The sequence below is a fragment of the Xenopus tropicalis genome, chromosome 1 (genome assembly GCF_000004195.4).
Source record: "Xenopus tropicalis strain Nigerian chromosome 1, UCB_Xtro_10.0, whole genome shotgun sequence".
Taxonomy (NCBI): domain Eukaryota; kingdom Metazoa; phylum Chordata; class Amphibia; order Anura; family Pipidae; genus Xenopus; species Xenopus tropicalis.
This window is the reverse complement of record NC_030677.2, coordinates 119,140,627-119,163,101: the sequence shown is the minus strand read 5'-3', so window position 1 is coordinate 119,163,101 and position 22,475 is coordinate 119,140,627. Positions and strand designations below refer to the sequence as shown.

General features: G+C 36.5%; 1 protein-coding gene across 4 annotated transcripts in view; it reads left to right on the top strand.

The window, feature by feature from the left end:
• The window catches only part of slc24a2 (solute carrier family 24 member 2), a 107,268-nt gene that overhangs the window by 51,076 nt on the left and 33,717 nt on the right, over positions 1 to 22,475 (top strand). For all 4 annotated transcript variants that reach the window (XM_031890425.1, XM_031890427.1, XM_031890431.1 and 1 more), the window contains exons 3-5: positions 2,476 to 2,580; positions 10,104 to 10,136; positions 14,669 to 14,777. In XM_031890425.1, coding sequence (XP_031746285.1) covers positions 2,476 to 2,580; positions 10,104 to 10,136; positions 14,669 to 14,777 — 247 coding nt within the window. The remainder of the gene's footprint in view (positions 1 to 2,475; positions 2,581 to 10,103; positions 10,137 to 14,668; positions 14,778 to 22,475) is intronic.

Sequence of the window (22,475 nt, the reverse complement as noted above, 5' to 3'; positions counted from 1 at the left end):
AAAATGACTTCTCTCTGCTTGCTGTGATTGTGGATTCTAAAAAAAACATTATTTAAATAATTTATATAGCATGAGCAAAGTTTGGTTTTCCTAAGAAACACAATAGACTAGGATTTGGAATTATTTTGGCAGGTCCCCTTTAACACAAATCCAATTCAATTTAAGTTTACCGTAAAGGATAGATAGCATCGTCGACTTCCAGTGCTTGGCAATTGTAATTCTTGCCAGCCAGTTCATCTTGTTTTATCTGCCAGAAGTGGACAGGCAAGATAAGAATTTATCCTCATTCCAACTGACTCAATTTGCTCAATTGAAATGAGAACTTGGGAACATTCTATGATATAAATGCTTCCTATATATACTGCAGAAAGTTATTATAGAACTGCATTACAGTTGTTGTAATACAATATGTTACAACATATTTCATAACAGTACAGAAAGGTTAGATGTGAACTTCTTCCCTCAGAAATGAAGAGTTCAAGATTCTGGAGCATTTTGAAATAACCCCATAAATAAGATTAAACACCTAGCTCAGATAAGCCCTAACTGTTGTGTTTTTTGGAAAATTCAGAGTGGGAACAGAAAACAAGTGACCCAGTCAAGGTTTGAAAAAAAGCTGGGCTAACTAGAGCATTAGTCAGTTTCATTCTAGAGGTTTGTCTCTGAGTTCCACAAGTGCTTGTAGGTCTGGAAAGGTTCAGCAGCAGGCATTCATAATATACATGTCAGAACAATGTCATGGTTCAGCAGTATGCAGAAAGACATAGTATGGGGTGCTCTGGGCATTAAATGATGGAAAACTATATAGGGAAGACTTTCCACCAAACGCCCATCACATTCGGTTTCTGCTTTACAAATAAAATTAAACAAACTTTATTTTAAATAGAAACTGACAATATTTGGCATTGCTTCTTTTCTTTTGGGAGCCTGTATCAAACAGTGTTGTAAAGCTTTAAGGCCTCTACATATGCTGACACTGCTTGTACATTAAAGATGTAATTCCAAGAATTTAAAATGTTTATTATTTAATGTAAAAATTACATTTTTGCTTTTGATTCATGTTCTACCTCAAACCGTGAAGGATTTAATTTAGCGCATGAAAGAGTGAAAGGCCACAGAAATATAATTTAAATGGACTCTTATGCCATCTTATAGGGCTCCTATTTCCCTTCTTTGGGGCCCTTCGATCCTGCAAACAGAACATATAAAGGCTCATTTATTAAAGTTACCATACCTAACAAGACCTACCTGACATCTTGTAAAGGGATATAAGGGTTTGCTTAGAGGAATAGATTCAAGATCCAATGTGCTGAGACACAAAAGAGATGCTGTTTAGTATTGGGCTCCTGATGAATTTTGAGCCTGCTGGTCCTCACTCTTGCACCTAGTGAATAATGCATAACTGAGGGGCCTCTTCTTGCTCCATTGGTAGCAGTTACATGACACACCTTGTCTCCAAATGCGCATTACCAACTTCAGACACAAATTAGACACACCTTCAGCATTCAGCATTTTTTTTTGTTTTTTTTAGTAAATGAGCACTATAGTCCGTACCAATATAAGAACATTATCATTCATGTGCAAGTCATGTGCATGTTATCATCCCAGCTAAATATTAGGTACCTCTAAATGGATAGAATAGTACAAGGCACATGTATGCCTGCAAGTGCAGTGAGCAAAATGCAATTTCATCATCATTGTGATTACAAGGGAGTGTATGACACAACAGTGCTGTGCCATAAAAAGTATTTTTCAAGTTGTTGTTGTTTTTTTCTATTTTAAATTTAAACTGTACAGGACAGTTTCTCAGTGAGGCATAGATTCCCAGACAGTGGGTCTCCCTGCCCCTCTAGAGGGGTTCTGACTTAAAGGCAGTTCATTGAATACCTTGGAGTGTCTCAGCTTTGGACCTCAAAATGCTATAGATCACAATGACTGCTTCCCATAGAAATAACAGAAGAATATGTGTGTTGTAACATATAATTTGGTGTCATGTTTATAACTTATGCTATTCCTAGTGTGTTTACCAGTGTTAGCCTTGACCAATGTGGGCCACAGGAACGCAACCAATATATGTAACTATTGAAAATGTTTGAAACTGCTAACATCTTTATTAAAGAAATACTTTCACAACATGTTTTTGATCGGTCTTTGGGCACTACAAACTACCAATTGCTTAAGAAGCATTAAAAAATCCCTGCATTTTGTGCAATTATTTTTTAATATAAAAAGCTCATACAAGGATGTGGGCCTTGATGTAGACTACCTAATACTGCAAGAGACTTGATAGAATTGATAATATAATTTTTGGCATATTATCATGTAACTCCTGTAATACTGGTATAATTTTCTAAAGGTGTATTATTAAAATGCATTTTGTGTTTGTCTTTATTGTGACCAAATCTGTGATTCTGTATTCATACTAAAATTCTTGTTTTAGTAACAAGCATTGTTTACATTTCTCTTTTACTGCAGGATCAACCAAACATTCTGGTGGAGTCAAGGGTTCCCCCAGAACATGAAGGAGTTGCTATGGACATAAGACATGGAGAACTAAATGAAACTGCTGGTTTAAAAGAGGTAGGAGAAAGTTAACTTAATTTTCTGTATTTGTAAACTTCTCTACTAAACTATTTACATGTAATATATAACTAAATATATTGAATAAAATATGTCCTTATTGATTTGGACAAAGGTTACAAATATAAAATTACTTGCAGCAGAATATAAACATAAACATGTAGTCATGTAACTATTTGGAATGCATGAATATGAAAGAATATTTCAGTGTAACTGTATGAGATAAACATCCTCCTTTACAATAATATTTCTGCATTACCCAAGTTTATTGCCGAATGCTAATGCAGCCTCTTGGATTCCATAATACAGGTATAGGACCCGTTATCCAGAATGCTCAGGACCAAGGGTATTCCGGATAAGGGGTCTTTCCGTAATTTGGATCTCCATAACTTAAGTCTGCTAAAAAATCAATAAAACATTAATTTACCCCAATAGGATTGTTTTACATCCAATAAGGATTAATTATATCTTAGTTGGGATCAATTACAAGGTACTGTTTTATTACTACAGAGAAAAAGGAAATCAGTTTTAAAATTCTGAATTATTTGATTAAAATGGAGTCTATGGGAGATGGGCTTTCCGTAATTCGGAGCTTTCTGGATAACAGGTTTCCGGATAAGGGGTCTGATACCTGTACATCAGTGCTGTCCAACTTCTGTTGTACCGAGGGCCGCAATTTTTCCAACCTACGTGGTGGAGGGCCGATAATGGAAGCCAGTTTTGACCACTCCCCTTTTTGAAACCGCACCCACTTGAAACCACACCCATGTTATCACATGACCATACCCATATTAATGGCTGTAGTACAGCAAAAACCTGCCATACTCTGCCTGCCCTACCCTGCCTGTGTGTGCCATACTCTGCCTTCCCTACCCTGCCTGTGTGTGCCATACTCTGCCTTTCCTACCCTGCCTGTGTGCCATACTTTCACTGTGTGTGCCATTCTTGGCTGGTTTGTGCCATACTCTGCCTGCCATACCCTTCCTTTGTGTGCCATACTCTGCCTGCCCTACCCTGCCTGTGTGTGTGTGCCATACTCTGCCTTCCCTACCCTGCCTGCATGTGCCATACTTTCACTGTGTTTGCCATTCTTGGCTGGTTTGTGCCGTACTTGGCCTGTGTGTGCCATACTCTGCCTGTGTGTGCCATACTCTGCCTTCCCTACCCTGCCTGTGTGTGCCATACTCTGCTTGTCCTATGATGCCTGTGTGTATGGCACACACAGGCAGCCTACAGTGACACAATGCTGGCACTGCTCCTACAGTCTGCACAATAACTATATATTAAAAAAACTTTTTAATTGCAGTACCACCTCAGTATATGTTCTTTTTGTAGTGTGCAGGGATTATTTGTGGGTTTCTATGGCTCCTGAGGTGTGAACAGGGGAACAATGGGGGTGATTACAGCCTGAGCCTGAGGTGTGAACACTGCAGGGGGTGAACAATGCAGAGATTAAAAGGTGTGAACAACACAGGGGATTAAATATTTAAACAATACAGCCTGATTACAGCCTGAATCTGAGGTGAGAACCATGCAGGGGGGGCAGTTAATCACAGTACTGATACCATTTAAAGCTTACACAAGAGTAAGCCATCAAAACAGCCAGATAGGTGGGGCCACACAGAGGGGGGTCCCGCGGGCCGCCAGTTGGACAGCACTGCTGTACATGGAAGAGTACAGTGGGATGAATTGCAGTTCTGGGCATCCCCTATACTCAATGGGAATTAATATACGTACCACATATATATGTGCCCCACAGCTGCAAATCTCAGTCACTCTCATTATATAGGGGATATTATACCTCTGTTGTAAATATAAGGCGTTAGATGACCATGTGCAGGCACAAGGTTGAAGGTCAAGTGTGTTTATATAGGTCAGGGAATTCCAAGGTGACTTCTAATATCCTTATTTTTTTACAATAGGGGGTACATTCTTTACTATAATTATTATAATTACTGTAGACAGAAAGAACATCACTAATTATATAGATATACAGAATTTAAAGGATATTCATGGCTTTTTTTGTAAATATATATATATATATATATACAAAGTATATATATATATATATATATATATATATATATATATATATATATATATATATATATAAAACATAATCAGGAGAGGGCACTCACCACCAAAACAAAAAAAAAAGATGCCTGGGTGCCGGGTAAGGTAGCCACCATGTAGTCATTGATATTGCACATTAAAGAATTGTTTTGATTTTTTTCTGCAAATCCTGTGAGTGCTGAGTCCTCTGTTTCTCTCTCTCTCTCTTTCTCTGCCAGGTGATATAGTGGTGGCAGATTTTATAAACGCCTTTAAGAGTGGCTTGGATGATTTCTTAAACAAGAATAATATTTGATTCTACTGTGGTTCTATGATCTATAGCTAGTTAGTATATAGTAGATATTGGCATATATAGTTTGTACTGTATATGTTAGTGTGTAGATAGGTCGGTATGAGTGTGTGTGTATGTATGTGCACTGGGGTTTGTTTGGAGGTATTGAACTTGATGGACTTTGGCCTTTTTTTAACCCAACTTAATTATGTATTGTTATTGTATTCTGTGTAACTATGTATTGTTTATTGGGGAAAAAATATCATTTGTTGCAAAAAAATTGCTTTTTAGATGCAGTTTTATGTAACTTTATTTGTAACTAGTAACTTTGACATTTTGATCCAGCAACTTCCTTCCACAGAAGATGTAAAATATAGCATAAGGCATCATATTCATACCGAGATAGATAAAGAGGAATGAAGACTGGAAGGTTGAACTGCATTGTTACCAAAGAGCTGAGCCTTTATTCGGACACCTTAATAGCTTAATAGGCCTAAAAGGATTGCCATTCTTACAAGCCCCTTTGAGCCCTTCAAATCCTCTGGCATGTGCAGTTTAGAATGGAGGATACATAAAACATGTAGGATGTCATGAAAATCATACACTGCAATATTTAAGGAATGACTAATATGGATTTCATTATATCCATAGATGGATATTCATTTTTCACTTAAAGCTGGACAGGAATTAAAACAAAACTGGATAGGATAGGGAATTAAAGTAAAACTGACAAGGTTCTATCATTGATAAAAAAAATGTAGATTTTAATTTGTCAGTCACACTGAATGTAAAAAAAGCTCCAGCATATATGAGCTTTGCCCCAAAGCTTGGTCCAGTGTTACCAATCCAGCTCTCCCTGGACTGCAGCATTTTATCTGTGGCAATATAATATAATGCAGTTCTATCCAAATTGTTCTTAGGGATTAGTTCCCCTTTAAGGAAGGAGGTGCCCTAATGATTCATATAATATACAAAGGGAAACATTCCAAAAGCAAAGGAAAACATTCCAAAGCAAAAATTGAGATACACACCACACGAGTGGTGTGTAAAAAATGGACACAAGTGAAAGAGAGAATGCTTAAGCATTAATAAAAGAAATACCCCCTGGGTGAGAAATTTTTAAAAGATTAAAGCACTGGGGAACATGTTTACTGATACTGACCCAAATTCTATCATTGATAAGAACAAGCAGAGGAAGAAATCCGGTTAAAATGCACCAAGGGAAACACTGTGGGCCAAGAAAAAGAAAGAAGCATTTAGTTAAAATAATTAGAAAAGAATGGGCTGATATTGGACCTATGAAAAACTGTATATTTGAGATAGACGAAATCTAAATGACTGTATATTGAATTTCCATTTCAATGGATAGATGAAAGAAAGTTGAATATGCAGATTATTGTACTTGGAATGGGCTCTCAGAAAGAAATCACCTTTCTACAATATGGGATTGGAATTTAGGAAATAAAGGACATTAGATGGGCAAAATCAGGGTCCTAATCCTGTGTATATTTTAGTGTAAAAACCCATTAAATCATTTTTCTTGTCCAATTTAAAAAATGTTTTTTTAACAAAATAATTGAAATTTACTGTGATTCTTTGTGTCCTTAAAGGACAAGGAAAGTCAAAATCTATGAATAGTACTACTATTGCTGTGTAAAAACGCTATCATTCTGGCTTGCCTAATGAAAGATTTACAGAGATACACTGCTACATTCTACATACTTGTTTCAGTGAACGGCGCCGCCATTTTGTCAGCACCCCCCCCCCTCCGCTCGATCTCTCTCTCTGGTCCGCTCCTTCCTTGCCTCTCCCCCCACCAGCACCTGCTTGCCGCTGCCACACACCACCCGCTCGCCGCTTGCCTCTACCCACCTGCCTCTTCCCACCTTGCCTCTCCCCCCACCAGCACCTGCTTGCCGGCTGTCTGTTCTTCTGTGCCGCTGTCGCTTCTGTTCTGTGCTGCTGCTGCTGCTGCATACACGCCATGGCAACCGGACGCTAGGGGGGGGTGCGCATGCGCCGCCTAAGGTCTTAAGTCGCCAAGTCTGGGAAGGAGCAAGGCATTATGGGAATCTTCTTTACCCTGCTCAGCGTTTTTTCTAACTGTTTGACTTCAGATCTTCTGAATGGGAGAAATATGGGGAGACTTAAGGGCACTATTTAGACAACTGAAGGTATGCCTGCATTTTGAGATTAACTCTTTACTAGCCTTTCCTTCTCCTTTAAAATCTTGACTGCTACACCCCTGTGGTTGGGTAAATGTTGCTTTTTTGCTGATATACCAGTTCATGGTGCTTGTGGATTGTGTACAATGATGTCAGGGAGTCCTTAAAAATAAAATATTTTAAAAAGCAGAAATTTGGATACGATTAGGGGAAATAAAAAGTGGAAAATTACATTATGAAAAATGTGAACAATATAATTAGAAGATCATTAATCTGCTTTAGAAAAAAACTAATTAACAGATAATATACAAGAGTGCAGTATCCTAAAACAAATGTTTTATTTTTAAGACAGAGCACCGCTTGACTTATCATGGGTCACAAGAAGCTGCCACAGTAAATGGAACAAGGAACTATGATATAAGAACCTATGATATAAGATCCCACATTAAAGGCATCAATTTATATCAGAGGCCCTTGTCTCTAGATAGACCAAGTCCCTTGAATTAAAATCCTGATTTCATACAAGGTCTGCTGAGTCTTTGAGCAGATTGTGGGCCAAAAATTGTACCATAAAGAAAAGGGAGCTACATATTAGATTAGCATGTGTACAATGTTTATATTATAATCTCAAAGAACATTATTGTTGTTCAAACAATAATATAATTGATAGTTAAACTCTATTGAACTCTTTATTCACTAGAAGTTGGAGACATACTGGCAGGTTCCAAAAGAAACTACACCAATATTCACTATATAATCCAGATGATCCTAATTTCAGCATTTATCTTTGTTAGAGTTGGAAGATTAGGAATGTGCCAATTCCAGGATTTGATACAAATTTAATCTTGAGATTAGGGTCAGCTGTTACCCATTCTGCACATGCAAAGCTTTAGTACAACCCCCTACATAGGGTTGTGTAGAAAGGGTTGTCTGGTTGGTGGTCTAGTAACCAATAACAGAGAATCATTTGACTAGTCAGTGTTACCTACTATTTGTTTGCTTTAGGTTACTAGGTCTATAGAATACCTATTATTATATTACCAATGTGCTGAAAACACACCCTGTCTATGCTTAGTAGATAAGGGAAAATTACCCCCTCCTAAAGTGTTAAATTTCTACCCAACCTCAAAGAAGGCATCAAGTGACTAGCTGTCCAGTAAGGGAAGGAACTTGATGTTATGGATATTGCCCAGGAAAGTCAAGCTAAGTATATAATAGTTTTCCATTTTCATTGGCAATTACGTGTCAGCTATGCCTGGGAAGTGCCCAAGCTTAAGGACATGTAAAGCCTACATTTGCCTACAATGTATATCAGTTGGGCATGTCTCCCCCACCCAAATGGCATCATTTGTACTGAATATATCCCCTCCATTTGCTAGCACATTTTCCTAAAGCAAATAGCAAATTTCACCCGGTGGCCATTTTTTACTCTGATTCATAATCAGATACATTTCAATCTGCAAACAGCATACACACATAAAGACACTTATTCAGCATACATTTTGTCAAGAATGCAGCCTCACCCAGACAGAACACAGGTAGTCTTTGATAAAAGTTCTGCTTTGTTTGAACTGAGCTCAGGAGAGGAGGTTAGGAGAAAAAAATTGAAGCAGACAGCTAGAGCTGAGTTTCTATGGGAACCAGAAATGCCATCTCCTCATTGGCTGCTAGACTGGAGGGAGTGTTTAGTAATCTGAGTTTAGAACTGAGCATGCCCACAAGTCAAACCCAATTCCTGAGGGAGGGGGCCGAGTGGGTTGCAGGAGGAGAAGGAAATTAGCTTTCCTCCAATCCATAGGTACCATTTTTAAAGAAAGCAAGTCTGAGAAAATAAAAAAGGAGTTCTGGCTAAAAACTCTCTAAGTATCTGAGGGTGTATTTCATCAGGCCCTTGTGCCTTGTTCACATTCATTTTGAGTAAACCTATATGTACCATATAGTGTGTCAATCACCGACTAGACTAAAGCTGGCCATACATGTTAAGATTTTTAAAAGATCTTTTCATTATCATAGGACCAAGCTTTTCCTAAAACAATCTCTTAAAAGTATGATTTGTCCATCAATGAAAATGGCAATTTTAAGCGATATTGTCTAGTTGAAGCTAGGAAAACTACCTGCTTCATCCTACAAACAGACAATAGGGAAAATTTTATTTTCTTTCAACACGTTATGCATGTTGCATACTGCACTTCCTTAAATGACCCCCTAAAGTGAAAAGTGCAAAGTGACCCACAAAGTGTATCTGTACAAAGACTCTAGTTAAAAAGTTTATTTTTTATCATACAGTATATTTTAGACGAGAAGGAACATTTTATAATATTAAAAATACAGAAGAAGCAATCTCCCTTACCCCAGAAATAAGATTTGTAATTCTCCCTGAAGTTCAGTTTTATAGTTTACAATATTTTATTTAACATTTTAAAGTGTAAATCTGTCTTTTTGCCTCTTTTTGTCAAATTGTTTAAGTTCCTTTTTTGTAGAATATTGCTATATAGAATTTGTTTCTACCTTATAGTTAACTTTATTCAAAAATGTTTTGCAAATGATTCTGCAACAAATGGTTAAAAACAGCTCCTTAAACATACAGATAATTATATCTACTGTTTATAATATACCTGCCTTGCAAGTTCTTTGGTCAGAGTCAAATTGAGCTCTGCAGTGCTGCAAGATGGTATTGCTAGTCATTGAGCCATTATGCAGCCTACATAACTAATGCAAAAATATCTTACAGGTAGGTATGTGTTTGTAGTTTAGAAAAAGTTTTGTGTTCATATTCAAAGTAAACTTTGGTATTCATCTGTGAGTTGTGCAATGTCTACTTTTGTTATCACTGGCATGATGTTTTATACCCCATAAATGCATTTCTGGAGTTTGTTGCTTATTGTAAAGGGTGTTAAATCAGCAATTACAGTAATTTTCAATAACACTGAAGTGAACTACACTGGTATAAATATTTACATAATATATGTATATTTTGTGGTTAACATTCATTCATCTTTTTTCTCATTTTGCAGACTTGGACTGAAACAGCTACTTCCCCAGGCAAGGTCAGTGTTATTACCAATACATTTATGGACTGGGTAATCATAGCAAGGATTAGTAAAAGTAAAATAATATGCACTTTGGATTATGCATTCATGTCAGTACATACGCACAACATTGTAAAACCTTCAATATCAGGGGCTGTAAAATCATAAAAGCTCTTTCGAACATATAATCTTAAAAACCCTTGAAAAATGAAGTTTGCAAGCTGATTTAAACTAAGGAACAGTCATTAACACCCTCTCATATAGAAAAGTATACTATCTTTAACTCTGTCCTTAAGGTGATATAAAACGATAGAATCTTACATTAAAAAAAGTGTAAAGTCTTTAAAAAATACAAATACATTAAAATTGTAATAATTCTATAAATAAAAATTCAACTAGAGCATATCAGGAAAACACCTTTGTGCTAGTCAGGGTCATGGGAAAGGTAGGTTGCATACAAACTAAATACCAACAACAAACCCAATAAATAACTGTAGACACACACAGATTAAGTGGTAATGCAAGGCCGCAACTTGTTTGTTGATTGTTTAAATCATTTATAGAAATTACATTTCAGAAATAACCCCTTTTAGAACAAATAAGCAGCCTCCGATTACCTTCTCCAGCAGACTGCTGGTTTATTAACACTTGCTTAATTCCCAACCATACAACAGCCAGGGTTTTAACAAATTAATTTATACTCCATGCCTCATTACTCTACAAGTTGCAACTATTTTTTTAGTATAATATAAATTCATCTAAGCAGGAGGGAGTGAGTGTGGGAATTCTTGCCTTTTATATCCCTGTCTGCTGAAAATAATCATATTTGGTCTATCCAAATGGATTTATTTTCATAAGCATACATATATTTATGGATGCAAGAATCACCTTGGATCATTGAGATGTTCATGTAAAATGATAGTTTTATCTTGTGGCAGTATCTATCAACCTTCTTATGATTATTTTATGTTTCTTCATGGTTGCTCTCTGATTTTGAAAATAGAACATTTAAGAAATGTACTATTAAAGGATTTTGTATCAGCTAGAGAAAGTTTGTGAGCAAATGGAAAGAGCACAGAATGAAGTAATTCTTGCTCCTTAATGGCAATAGTGTCCTGTTTTTGAATGTATAAGGAAAGATTAACATTAATCTGCTTCCACAGAGGATTTCCTAGGTCTGGTATGCATGGCACGTGACGCTCAGCTGTTGCTAACTACAATTCCCAGCATATACTAACATTCATAGGTTTGCAGGTTTTTTTTCTTTTTTCATCATGGTTTTGCATAATGGAAAAGTTCAGTGCATAAGTATTTTCCATTGGATCTATTTTATAGGAGACTCTGTGAAATTTTCTACTTAATTTCTGCTGTTATTCAGCAAGATTCTAGGGTCCATAAAAATGGAAAAATGTGTGCCACTACATATACGTGATTTACCAATACAATTAAAATACATGAAAAATTTGAAGTATATTAATAGATGTGTATTACAGTATATATAACAAGACTTTACATAGGCAAAAAAGTAAAGGAAATGCAGCCACTTGTTATCAGGATAAGGCATGGGAGCCCCATCATACCTTTCAGGCTAAAATGGTGATACAGAAAGAAAAACACAAGACCTTTTTATCTTCTTGTTCTTACGTGTGATTGTCAAATTATATAATTTTATATATATATATATATATATATATATATATATATTATTATATTAAATATATATTATTGGGGTTAGGGCACACTCTTAACAGGAATAGGAACTCACACTCTGAATAGGAACTCAGCATTAAACTGCATGGTAAAAGCTGAAATACAGCTTTAAGCTTTTGAGATTTCCCAGTACAGGAATGGGATCCCTTATCCGGAAACCCATTATCCAGAAAGCTCCAAATTACGGAAAGCCTGTCTCCCATAGACTCCATTTTAATCAAATAATTCAGATTTTTAAAACTGATTTCCTTTTTCCCTGTAATAATAAAACAGTACCTTGTAATTGATCCCAACTAAGATATAAATAATCCTTATTGGATGCAAAACAATCCTATTGGGTTTAATTAATGTTTTATTGATTTTTTAGTAGACTTAAGGTATGGAGATACAAATTACGGAAAGACCCCTTATCCGGAATACCCTTGGTCCCGAGCATTCTGGATAATGGGTCCTATACCTGTATCTTCATGTAATCAGTAGATCTTTGTCCTCATTCTGTAGGGGGAAGATTTTATTTAGGTTGCTTGCATCTGCAATCCAGAACACTTGTTTTACTTATCATGATCTTCTTTTGACATTTGCAAATTCATATTAAGTTCACTTAGATACATTTAGATCTGGGCTGAGATATGTGAAGATTTTTGTAAAAATGCAGTCATTAGGCACAACAAAACATAACTGTTTATTTACAAATCACTACTGAATTGACCCTTGATCAGTACTTTTTTGCTGCATAAAAAAAACCTAAGCACTTAAACCCAAAATTGGCTCAGAAAAAAACCGTGTAAAGATATATATATATTTTTTTTCCTTAAAGGACCAGTAACACAATTTTTTTACATTAGACCTATGCCTTCTACACACTTTTATTAGCATATTTAAAATACATAAATGTTAATAGCATAAGTAGATTTTAAATAAGGACCATTACCAGGTATTCTCAGGGCTCAGGCTGCAGCACTTCGTTTGACACACTTCCGGGCAGCTTCCGCTCACACAGAAAAACAAACAGAGCAGGAGATAAGAGGGCCTCCTTCTCCCAACCCTCTCCCTAACCAGTACAAAAAAAATCTATAAATAACTTTTAAAGCAGTCTCCTCACGCTGGAAAATGCAGGAAACTAACTTCCGGTTTTAACAGGAAGTCGCCACATCGCCTTTTTCAGCTGTTCCCTATACATCCAAGGTAATGATTTTTATTCAATAACCACTTATCATATTTAAATTTCAGTCTGTTATATATATTAGCTAAAGTGTATAAAATGTATATTTGAAATGTAAAAAAATTGTGTTACTGGTCCTTTAAGGTTAAATTCCCAACAACTGGGACAACTTTGCAGCAATTCCTTCTGAAATATTTTGGGATACCTACAAAATGCATATATTTTAGTTTTTTCACATATTTTTGTTTTGAGTCACCACACTATTACTTTGGCCTTGTGTTTGGCATCATTGCCTATTTTGATCCTAAGCTTCACACCCTACCCATGGTAAATTGTTGTGGTGTTAACATCAAGTTGAAGGGCTACTTTTAATTTGGGATTGGATGTCTTGATAAACTAAGACAAATTAATTGAGCAAAATGCAGGAAAATACAACTATAAAACCTGCTTCAGATTTCTAGAAACTGAACTGTGGGAGAAAGTTTAAAACTTTCAGTAGGACAGTTATCCAAAACACAAGGCCAGAGTAACACTGGAGTGACTCCAGAACAATAATGTAAATGTACTACAATGGTGCAGTCAAAACACTCATTTCAATCCAATTGAAAAGATCGCAACAGTTTTAAAAAATTTGGTGCACAAGGGTCACCTGACGAGACCAACCTGGAATAAATCTACTTGGAAGAATGGGCCAAAATCACTTTTGAACAGACGTACATGAAACTAATCAAAGTCTGACACTTCCATTTATATGTATATATGTGGAAACACAGGTCCTTGAAAAAAGGTCACACTGTAGTGACCAAAACATTGCACTGCGCTTATGATTGAATAAATATTTTTTCATTTACTCAAGACCTGTGAGTTTAGAACTTTTTTGGTTTACATATATATATATATATATATATCAAAATAAAACAGCCAGCACCAAGGGTCTTTGTGTTTCAAAAAATCTATATATATATATAAAGATATATAAGAAAAATCCTAAATTGATGAAAGCAATATTCTATATTTATGATTATTATTTATTTATTATTAACATTTATTTATAAAGCGCCAACATATTCCGCAGCGCTGTACAATAAGTGATGCTATGATGATGCTTCTTGAGATTTAAAGGGCTCTTAGAGCTAAAGGGGCTACAGAGAAGCCAACATGCCAATATTAATTTGTTGGCTATTTTTAATTAGTCTAATTTCCTTATTTGCTTCTTATTAACATGTATTTATAAAGCACTTCACAGTCTGTGTTCTAAAGTACATCTAGCAAAAAAAACTATACACTACTAGGCAGACTTATCAATTGTGAAATGTGAATAGTGAAATGTTTTTTGCCTGTTCAAATCTTGCAATCACCTTTTGATGAAAAATTCAATGGAAGAAGAAGTTAATTCTTAATAAGTCTGATAATAATGTCAGATTAAGAGAAGTTTTTCTAAAATGTGGAAAAAAGTGTGTACATAGGTACCTCATAATGAAAAGGCACGTCGCAAATTATAGACATTTAAGCCCATAAAACCTCACAATGTAGCACTTTCAAACATGCTTTCTGAAAATAAATTTGAGAATAAATGTTATATCTTTTCACCATTTAAAGCACTAGTTTCTTTTTATGCAAAACTCAGATTGTTGTTTGAATGTTTTTTAAATTATATTGTTATTCATGTTTCTTTCAGACAAAGCCACGTTTACAAAGAGGAGGTAGCTCAGCCTCTCTGCATAATAGTTTGATGAGGAACAGCATTTTCCAGCTAATGATACACACATTGGATCCTCTTTCCGAAGGTGATTTTTTCCTTTATCTTGACCTTTGGATTTTTTTTATTAATGTCTATGTTTGTTTTCCAGGCCAAGGAAAGACTTTATATTAAAGACTTTTAATCAGGTTTAACTAGCTATGCTTGTTTTGAAAAGAATGCAACAAATAAAACATGATCATGGTAATAATGATGCAGGGTCTTTAAAATGACCTCTAATTTATTTTTTAACACTTTAACGCTTCCATGCTTTGCTGATTTTTACTTTATTCATAGCCTCTGGGTGTTCTGTGTGCAGGCCTGCCACGTTCTTCTCTTTACACATGGAGTATTTATATTAACCCTATACTTATGGAAGGGCAGCTCAGCTGAACTCATGTGAATATCTGGCAAGGGAGGATTTGCTTAAGGCAAATACAAGCAGCCACATTTGCTAAAAGCACACAAGGAAAGTTTAAATAGAATTAAAAATAGATTGCTGTTCCTAGTATTTTTGAACACTGTGTTATTTGTTAATACTTGGTAAACCTGTATAAATTAGCGTGGACATCAAATACAAATAAGATCAAATATATAGCCTCTTGTGTATGGCCTGTAATAATCTGCTGGTTTGCCTGGCTCGGCTTTTGGTGTTATGAACATACAAGACAAGTTAAGTCTTGTTTTTTAGTTCGTACAAGGCCACTTGATCTATGATATTTTTGCTCTGTGATATTAATATCTATTAAAGCTTGCAGGTAAATTGTAACAAATGGCAGGATATGAGAGACGTGTGCACAACCTGTTTCAGACCTCCATCAGTCCTTTCTTGGGTATTGAGAATACAGGAGTAATAACTTTATTACTACAGATTGGAAAACACACATACAAGCAGCAGTATTATTTTGAGAGATGTATTGTGTCTGAACATTGTGACAAAAAGGCTGTGACTCTTGGGGATGGAGGGCTATCCTTTTAACATATTTGTGCGTGCAGTGTATTAAATAATATAAAAGATTCCTAATATATTAATATATAAGATACCTTTGGGAGCAAATGTTCATGTTAAAAATGAATTGTCAAATTGAACGGAATTATAAAAGTAGTTACCGTAATATACATTATGAACAGATATGCTCTCATATCAGAAAAGACTGTTTTCATACAGAGGACAAGAGGCAATGACAATTAAGTGGCACCCAATTAGCAGTTAGCTTTGATCAGTATTTAATCTGTGTGACATCAGCATTAATGCCTCAAGTTATAGGTCAATACCAGTAGAAGCACTTAATAAATCAGCTTAATAAACCTGATAACTGCATAACTGACCCTAATAGTGGCAGGTGGAAATAATTATTCTCATAGGCTTGCTTTTTTTTCATAAATTTTTTTTTGTGTTCACAAAAGCAGTATATATATATATTTATATACTCATAATAATGTACACTTATTGTAAGTGTACCCTTCTTGCAAGTAATTCCATTACCAAGGCACAAGGCTGAAAACCAAGTGATTTTTTTAGAGGTAATAGAACTCTGTGATAACCAGTGGCGCTACTGCTATGAGGCGGCAGCACTCTGCAAATTACCAGGGGCAGCAAAAAGTCTCTTCTGGTAACTTAAAGAGCAAAAATTCAAAACTTTAATAGCGCTCTCTACACTAGTAGTTTGCCCCCCCTCAACCACTTCCATTGCGAAAAAACTCTGCACAGGCGGGGTGGCGTCAACTTGGCCACCTCAGAGTGGCACTAAGCCCTTAGACACCATTGGCGGTAACCTGCCAGATCCTTATATTTTACATTGTAGTTTATTTTTTCTTGTAATACAAAGTGTTTAGTGAGTTATGTTAAACTAATGCTATCACAAAGCATGAATTATAACTGATGCCATTATTGATGTAATTATGCACATCATGCTGGAGTTGCTAATAAAAACAACTTACTGCAGTTGGCAGATGACTAAAATGTATCTTCTGCATATGTATCATAAGCCCTGAAATGACAATGTTGTTACAAGAGTATTGACAGCATGAGTGTTATGTGTGTGGTACAAACCTTCATCTATCTGTAAATTCTACTTTGGAAGGATGGAGATTGCACTGGTTGAAGGAAATTAACAAAAACACAGAGTACAATTTAGGATCAACAGATGACAAGGCACATTGCAAGCATATATCAAGACATACAGTAACTGGTTGAGAAGTTGATACATTTGCTGCTTGGTATCTGTTTATGTATAGACAGCAAGTCTAGAGTAAACTGTGCCACTGAAAATTGCATACAGTACAGAAGTTCTAGGCAGGACTAGTACTTCCTTAATGTGTGTAAGGGCTGTTACCATATTCTCTGTTTCAGTGTTTATGTTCAATTATGTAAACATGTGTTGTTTGTTGGCTAAGTTATTGCTCAGCTTCACCCCCTTGATGTTCCTTGTGCAAGGTGCAAGGTTACAAATAATTTCATAATGCTATCTCCTGCTATACTAAAGTCTGGCTGGAGAGTTGTATATAATGCTTAGAACACCATTCCTTGTCATATATGCTGGCTAGGGCATCTATTACTTTATCCATATTGAATGTGTGGAGGCCTGTGCACTGTTGTGGTATGTGTCTACAGTATATATCATCTGTAAATATTGTAAAACTTAATGTGTATCAAGTATGCATTACAAGTAGTGCACCAAATACATAATTTTAGTAGCAGATTTTCATTCAAATGCCAAACCAATGCCAAATCATATTTTGCATATTCAAATTTGAGAAAAAGTCACACAAAATTATATATGTGGGGAAAAAATTACTCTTTCAGCACACAACACAATGGTGTAGAAAAGCAGTCAGTTAAGTAAGAGTAGTACCTCTATTTTACATGTGCTCCCCTCTGTTTCACGATGGTAATACAATGAATACAGTGGCTTGCAAAAGTATTCGGCCCCCTTGAACTTTTCCACATTTTGTCACTGCTGTTCACAAACGCTGCTGTTCACAGGCCCGGATTTGCGGAGAGGCCGCAAAGGCCCGGGCCTAGGGCGGCACAAATTTGCGGGCGGCATGCCGCCCCGCCATCTAAAGGTTTTTCACCCATACGGAGCAGTGGGGACCTCTCCCCCACTGCTCCGTATGCGAATGTTTACATGCAGTGTCGATCGCGCATGCGCGCGGGTGTATGTCCGCGCATGCGCGGGTGTGCCGATCGTGCATTTGCGCATGCGCGGGGGTGCCGATCGTGCGTTTGTGCATGCGCGGAGCAAGATGGACAGGGGCGGCCTTGGGGCGGCGGGATTACAAATCCGGCCCTGGCTGTTCACAAACGCTGTCCATCTAATCTGACTGAGCTGGAGCTGTTTTGCAAAGAAGAATGGGCAAGGATTTCAGTCTCTAGATGTGCAAAGCTGGTAGAGACATACCCTAAAAGACTGGCAGCTGTAATGGCAGCAAAAGGTGGTTCTACAAAGTATTGACTCAGGGGGCTGAATAATTACGCACACCCCACTTTGCAGTTATATATTTGTAAAAAATGTTTGGAATCATGTATGATTTTTGTTCCACTTCTCATGTGTACACCACTTTGTATTGGTCTTTCACGTGGAATTCCAATAAAATTGATTCATGTTTGTGGCTGTAATGTGACAAAATAAGGAAAAGTTCAAGGGGGCCGAATACTTTTGCAAGCCACTGTATATTGGCTGTTAAACTGTGCCATTTCCCCAGATCCAGATTTAATATGCAAAACCAAATGTTGATCAATCTGTGCATTTGCAGGATCTTGGCAGACTGAGAATTAAAAAACGTGCCATATAATTTCAAATATTTAGCAGAAATGGCCTGTGTATGTGAAACGATTATCCGTTATTGTAAAGCATTAAGCAGGCTATGACCTTAAGCAGTATAGAACATTTATATAGGCTTTTACATTATCTGAATTCCAATTCTGAATACATAGCAGATTTGTCTGTTACAGCATAGCAACAAGATGTATGAAAATACTTAATTTTATTGTGTAGTTTTACATGACCCCAAACAAGAATACAAACAATACATATACAGTACATGAATCAGTTATTATTATGGGGCTAAAATACAGATATCTGCAAAGCCTGTAATGTTGGGGCTCAGTTGACAGACAAAATTTTACTATTTTACTTTTTTTGAAAAATTTAGAGATTTTCCAACATGTTAATATGCTCTGTAGCATGTTAATATTAATTATTTAACTTTGATTTTTTAAAAATAACATAAGAAGAAGAAACCAAAATAAAGGGTTATGGCAGTTGTTTCTTTTTATGGGGAACGATAAAAGGTTGGAGGGAGATTAGAAATTTTGGGAAAGGGACAAAGTAAGAAAAAGTCAGTTATAAGGCTGCTGTTATAAGCAAGTATGGCAAGCGAATCTACTTAGGCAGTACCCCTGTTTCCTTCAGGCTACAGAATTTATCAGCTTTTGTAAGGTATCTTGTACTCAAATATTCACATTTATGTCAGGCTAACTGACTTATTACTTATCTTATAAAAAAGCATGACTGTTGTGCTTGGAAGTCTCCAAAAAATATTGTAGAAAGGAGGAACGCTATTGTATTTGACAGTTTGAGCCCCTTTAGCTATAGTGGGATTCATTAATAGAGAAATATTTTTTTTTATTGCTAGGTATTATTCAGCTATAAGGACTCTCTTATTGGTGCTGGCATAGTAACTTAATAATGATTTATTTATATATAGATGTAAAATCTTTATTAAATATTAGGCATGGATATTGTTAAAACTGCTGCTATTAATCTCCAAGTACACTTTTTGGCAAAGGGTATATGCATAAAAACAGTTGACTTCTATCCAAGAGTGTGCCAACAGCACTGATGAAATATTTAATTTCACAACAGGGGTAATATCCTGGCGAGTAGCATCTAACTGATTAATCCAACCAAACTATAAATTGCTGCATTGTCAAATAAAAGAAGGGAATGAATTATACATGACTAAAGTTTACATTAGTGGCTTACAAACTGAGCTCGTTCACCCCAGGTGTTCTGCTTAACCCAGGTTATCCTTTTCAGTTGCGTTGACTGACCTTTCTACTACACCTTCCAATGCTCTATCTGTCCTAGAAATGAAAAATTCATCATTGCAGATCCTATTTTTGATATTATTATGTTTATAATTGGCTAAGCATTTGTTAGCACTTCCTGCAGAGCAAGAGCAGCGTGAAAGACAAACTAAGGGCATCACTGAGAATTGTTAAAAGGGGACAATTCCATGATACTAGGGGTGTAGGGAAATGCGTGCTGCAAGCAAACAAATTTTCCATATATAGAATTCAGAATCATTCTGCCCCTCCAAAAAAAAATTAGCAGTATGCTTTAATGATTTTGGGACTTTCAATCCCAGCATTATGCCAGGCATGTTAGCGAAACAGTGAAGGTGTTTCTTTGTCTTCCCCCCTCCTTAGCTCACCTCACCTCCCAAATCTTTCACTGACTTTCTACTGTGGCTGTTATATACACAGTAGTAGTGTGGGACATTTACAGTTTGCTACTTTACTCCTTAGGCAGATGGCTGAATCAATTCAGTGAATCCTGCAAACTTCTGTTACTTTTTCTCTCCTTCTGTCACTACTGTTCTTGTTTAGCAGTGCTGTCAACCCTGCAGTATTTTCTGGATGTCGCCCTCATTTATATTCCACGTTTGTATGAAACTGGAGACATAGTAAGGACATAGTTGGAAGTGGTGGTGATTTGATAACAAAAATCTCCTGGAACCTGAACCAGGGAAGTTGGCATTTCTGACTCTGGTGCAAGAATATAAATCAGTTAAAGCAATGCTGATGATTTGGGTCTTCTCTCTGGTACCATTGGAACAGACAAGTTCATAGTGCATTCATTCCATTGTGGTCTATAGCCTATTTAGGGATAAAAAGTGTAGTGCACCATAAGGTGTTGGACAAACTGAGAGTGAGTGTGTGTGGGCTGCATGCCAGCTTATGCATGGCATGCCAAGAAGATTAAGGAACAGCTCCCAGCCCTTGTACCACTGTGTTACCTTGGTTTTGCCCTCTGAGAGAGTACCCATCATGCAGCTGGCGAATTCTCACATGGAGTGAATGACCACGACACCGGATGTTTCATGCAAACCAAACAAAACTTCTATATTGATTTCCAGGCAGCTGATGTTCTGATAAGATCAAAGAGTACACACACAGCAGTACATAACACACCGCCCAGGAGGTCATACACTCACATCGAGCACCTGGACCCACCGTGATCAAGGGTAAGCTATCTACCTTTTATCACCACCTAGCTGTTTTCTTTTTGTTTTTGGTGACTTTACCCCCAATATAGGTGATCTCACTGTAGTGTCTTGCTACTTTTGCAGGCTACGTCATGCTCACCCACTTGTGTCCCTAAACAGCAGCCTAGTTACCGCGGGGTTCTAACCCTTCTAACCTCCTTGGTGGAGCCAAAAAGCTACTTGACTACCCTCACATGAACCTGCCTTTTGCTCCTGGAGCGACTATCACACCAACTAACCTATCTCTAACTTGATCTAACTGCTTCCCAGACCTGTAAACATACATAATTAGCTATGTGTTGGAGGATCCCTGAGAATGCCAACAGCAGTGCCATGTTCTATTGATACAGAACTTCAAGTATTGATATTTCAAAGAAGTAGTTTTACTGCTGTGGACCAAACAGACTAAACACACCACAGTAGAACTTTAATACAAAGCTATGAACTTTTTTAATCTATTGCTTAAACTATGGAATAATTAATGTGCTGGTGATATTATCACTTCAATTGATAAAAGGGGGGAGGGTTCCTCATACAAGGAAACTACACATACTACCCAAAACATTTAGGGACCCAACCCACTCTGCTGCAAAAGAGCCAAACATAGAGGGAATGGGCGCAGTATTGGGCTGCTGCTCCAGGATGCCAGGTAATGTGGTGTTTGCATTCTAAGTATGCTATATATCTTACAGCATAATTTGATTATGTTCCTAGTATACTTAATCTAACACATCACAGTATTGATAAGTGCAGTGTGCAGTCGTGGCACACAAGCTCAGTAAGTAATTTGCATTTTAGTAGGGAAGCTGCAAAAGAAAAGTGGAAAATTCCAGTAGCCAAAATGAATAAACTAGGCAGTTAAAAGTGAAGTCATCAGATTATTTTTAGTAATTTAGAAAAAAAATAGTCCTTAAATAATCGGCAGTAAATCATATGCTGTATGAGAGTGATAGACATTAGCATTATATCAACGATCAACAATATTAGCAAATATCAGCATTATTGTGTGTTTCTTTATAAGGCCATCATCATCATCATCATCATCATTTATTTATTTATATAGCGCCAGCAAATTATGCAGTGCTTTACATTAATTTTTAACGAACAGGGATCTTACAGTAATTAACAAACACAGGTTTACAGAATAAGAATAGGATTAGAGGGCCCTATTCGCAAGAGTTTACAATCTAAAGGATTAGGGTACTTTTGAAACATAAGAAACAAATTGGTGATTTATGATACAATAATGTCTGATCAATCAAGATACAGTGAATAAGCTTCCCTAAACAGGTGGTTCTTTAGGCAGCGTTTGAAAGTTACTACAATTTACTTCTTTAATATTATAAGTGTCATTGATAATGTTTTCTTTCATTTTGTGAAAAACAGTTTTAGGTGGAAAACCCCTGAAACTGGAGCTTCATTTAAATTTAAAATCTAAAACTGACCAACAAGTCAGCATTCCTGCCTCAAA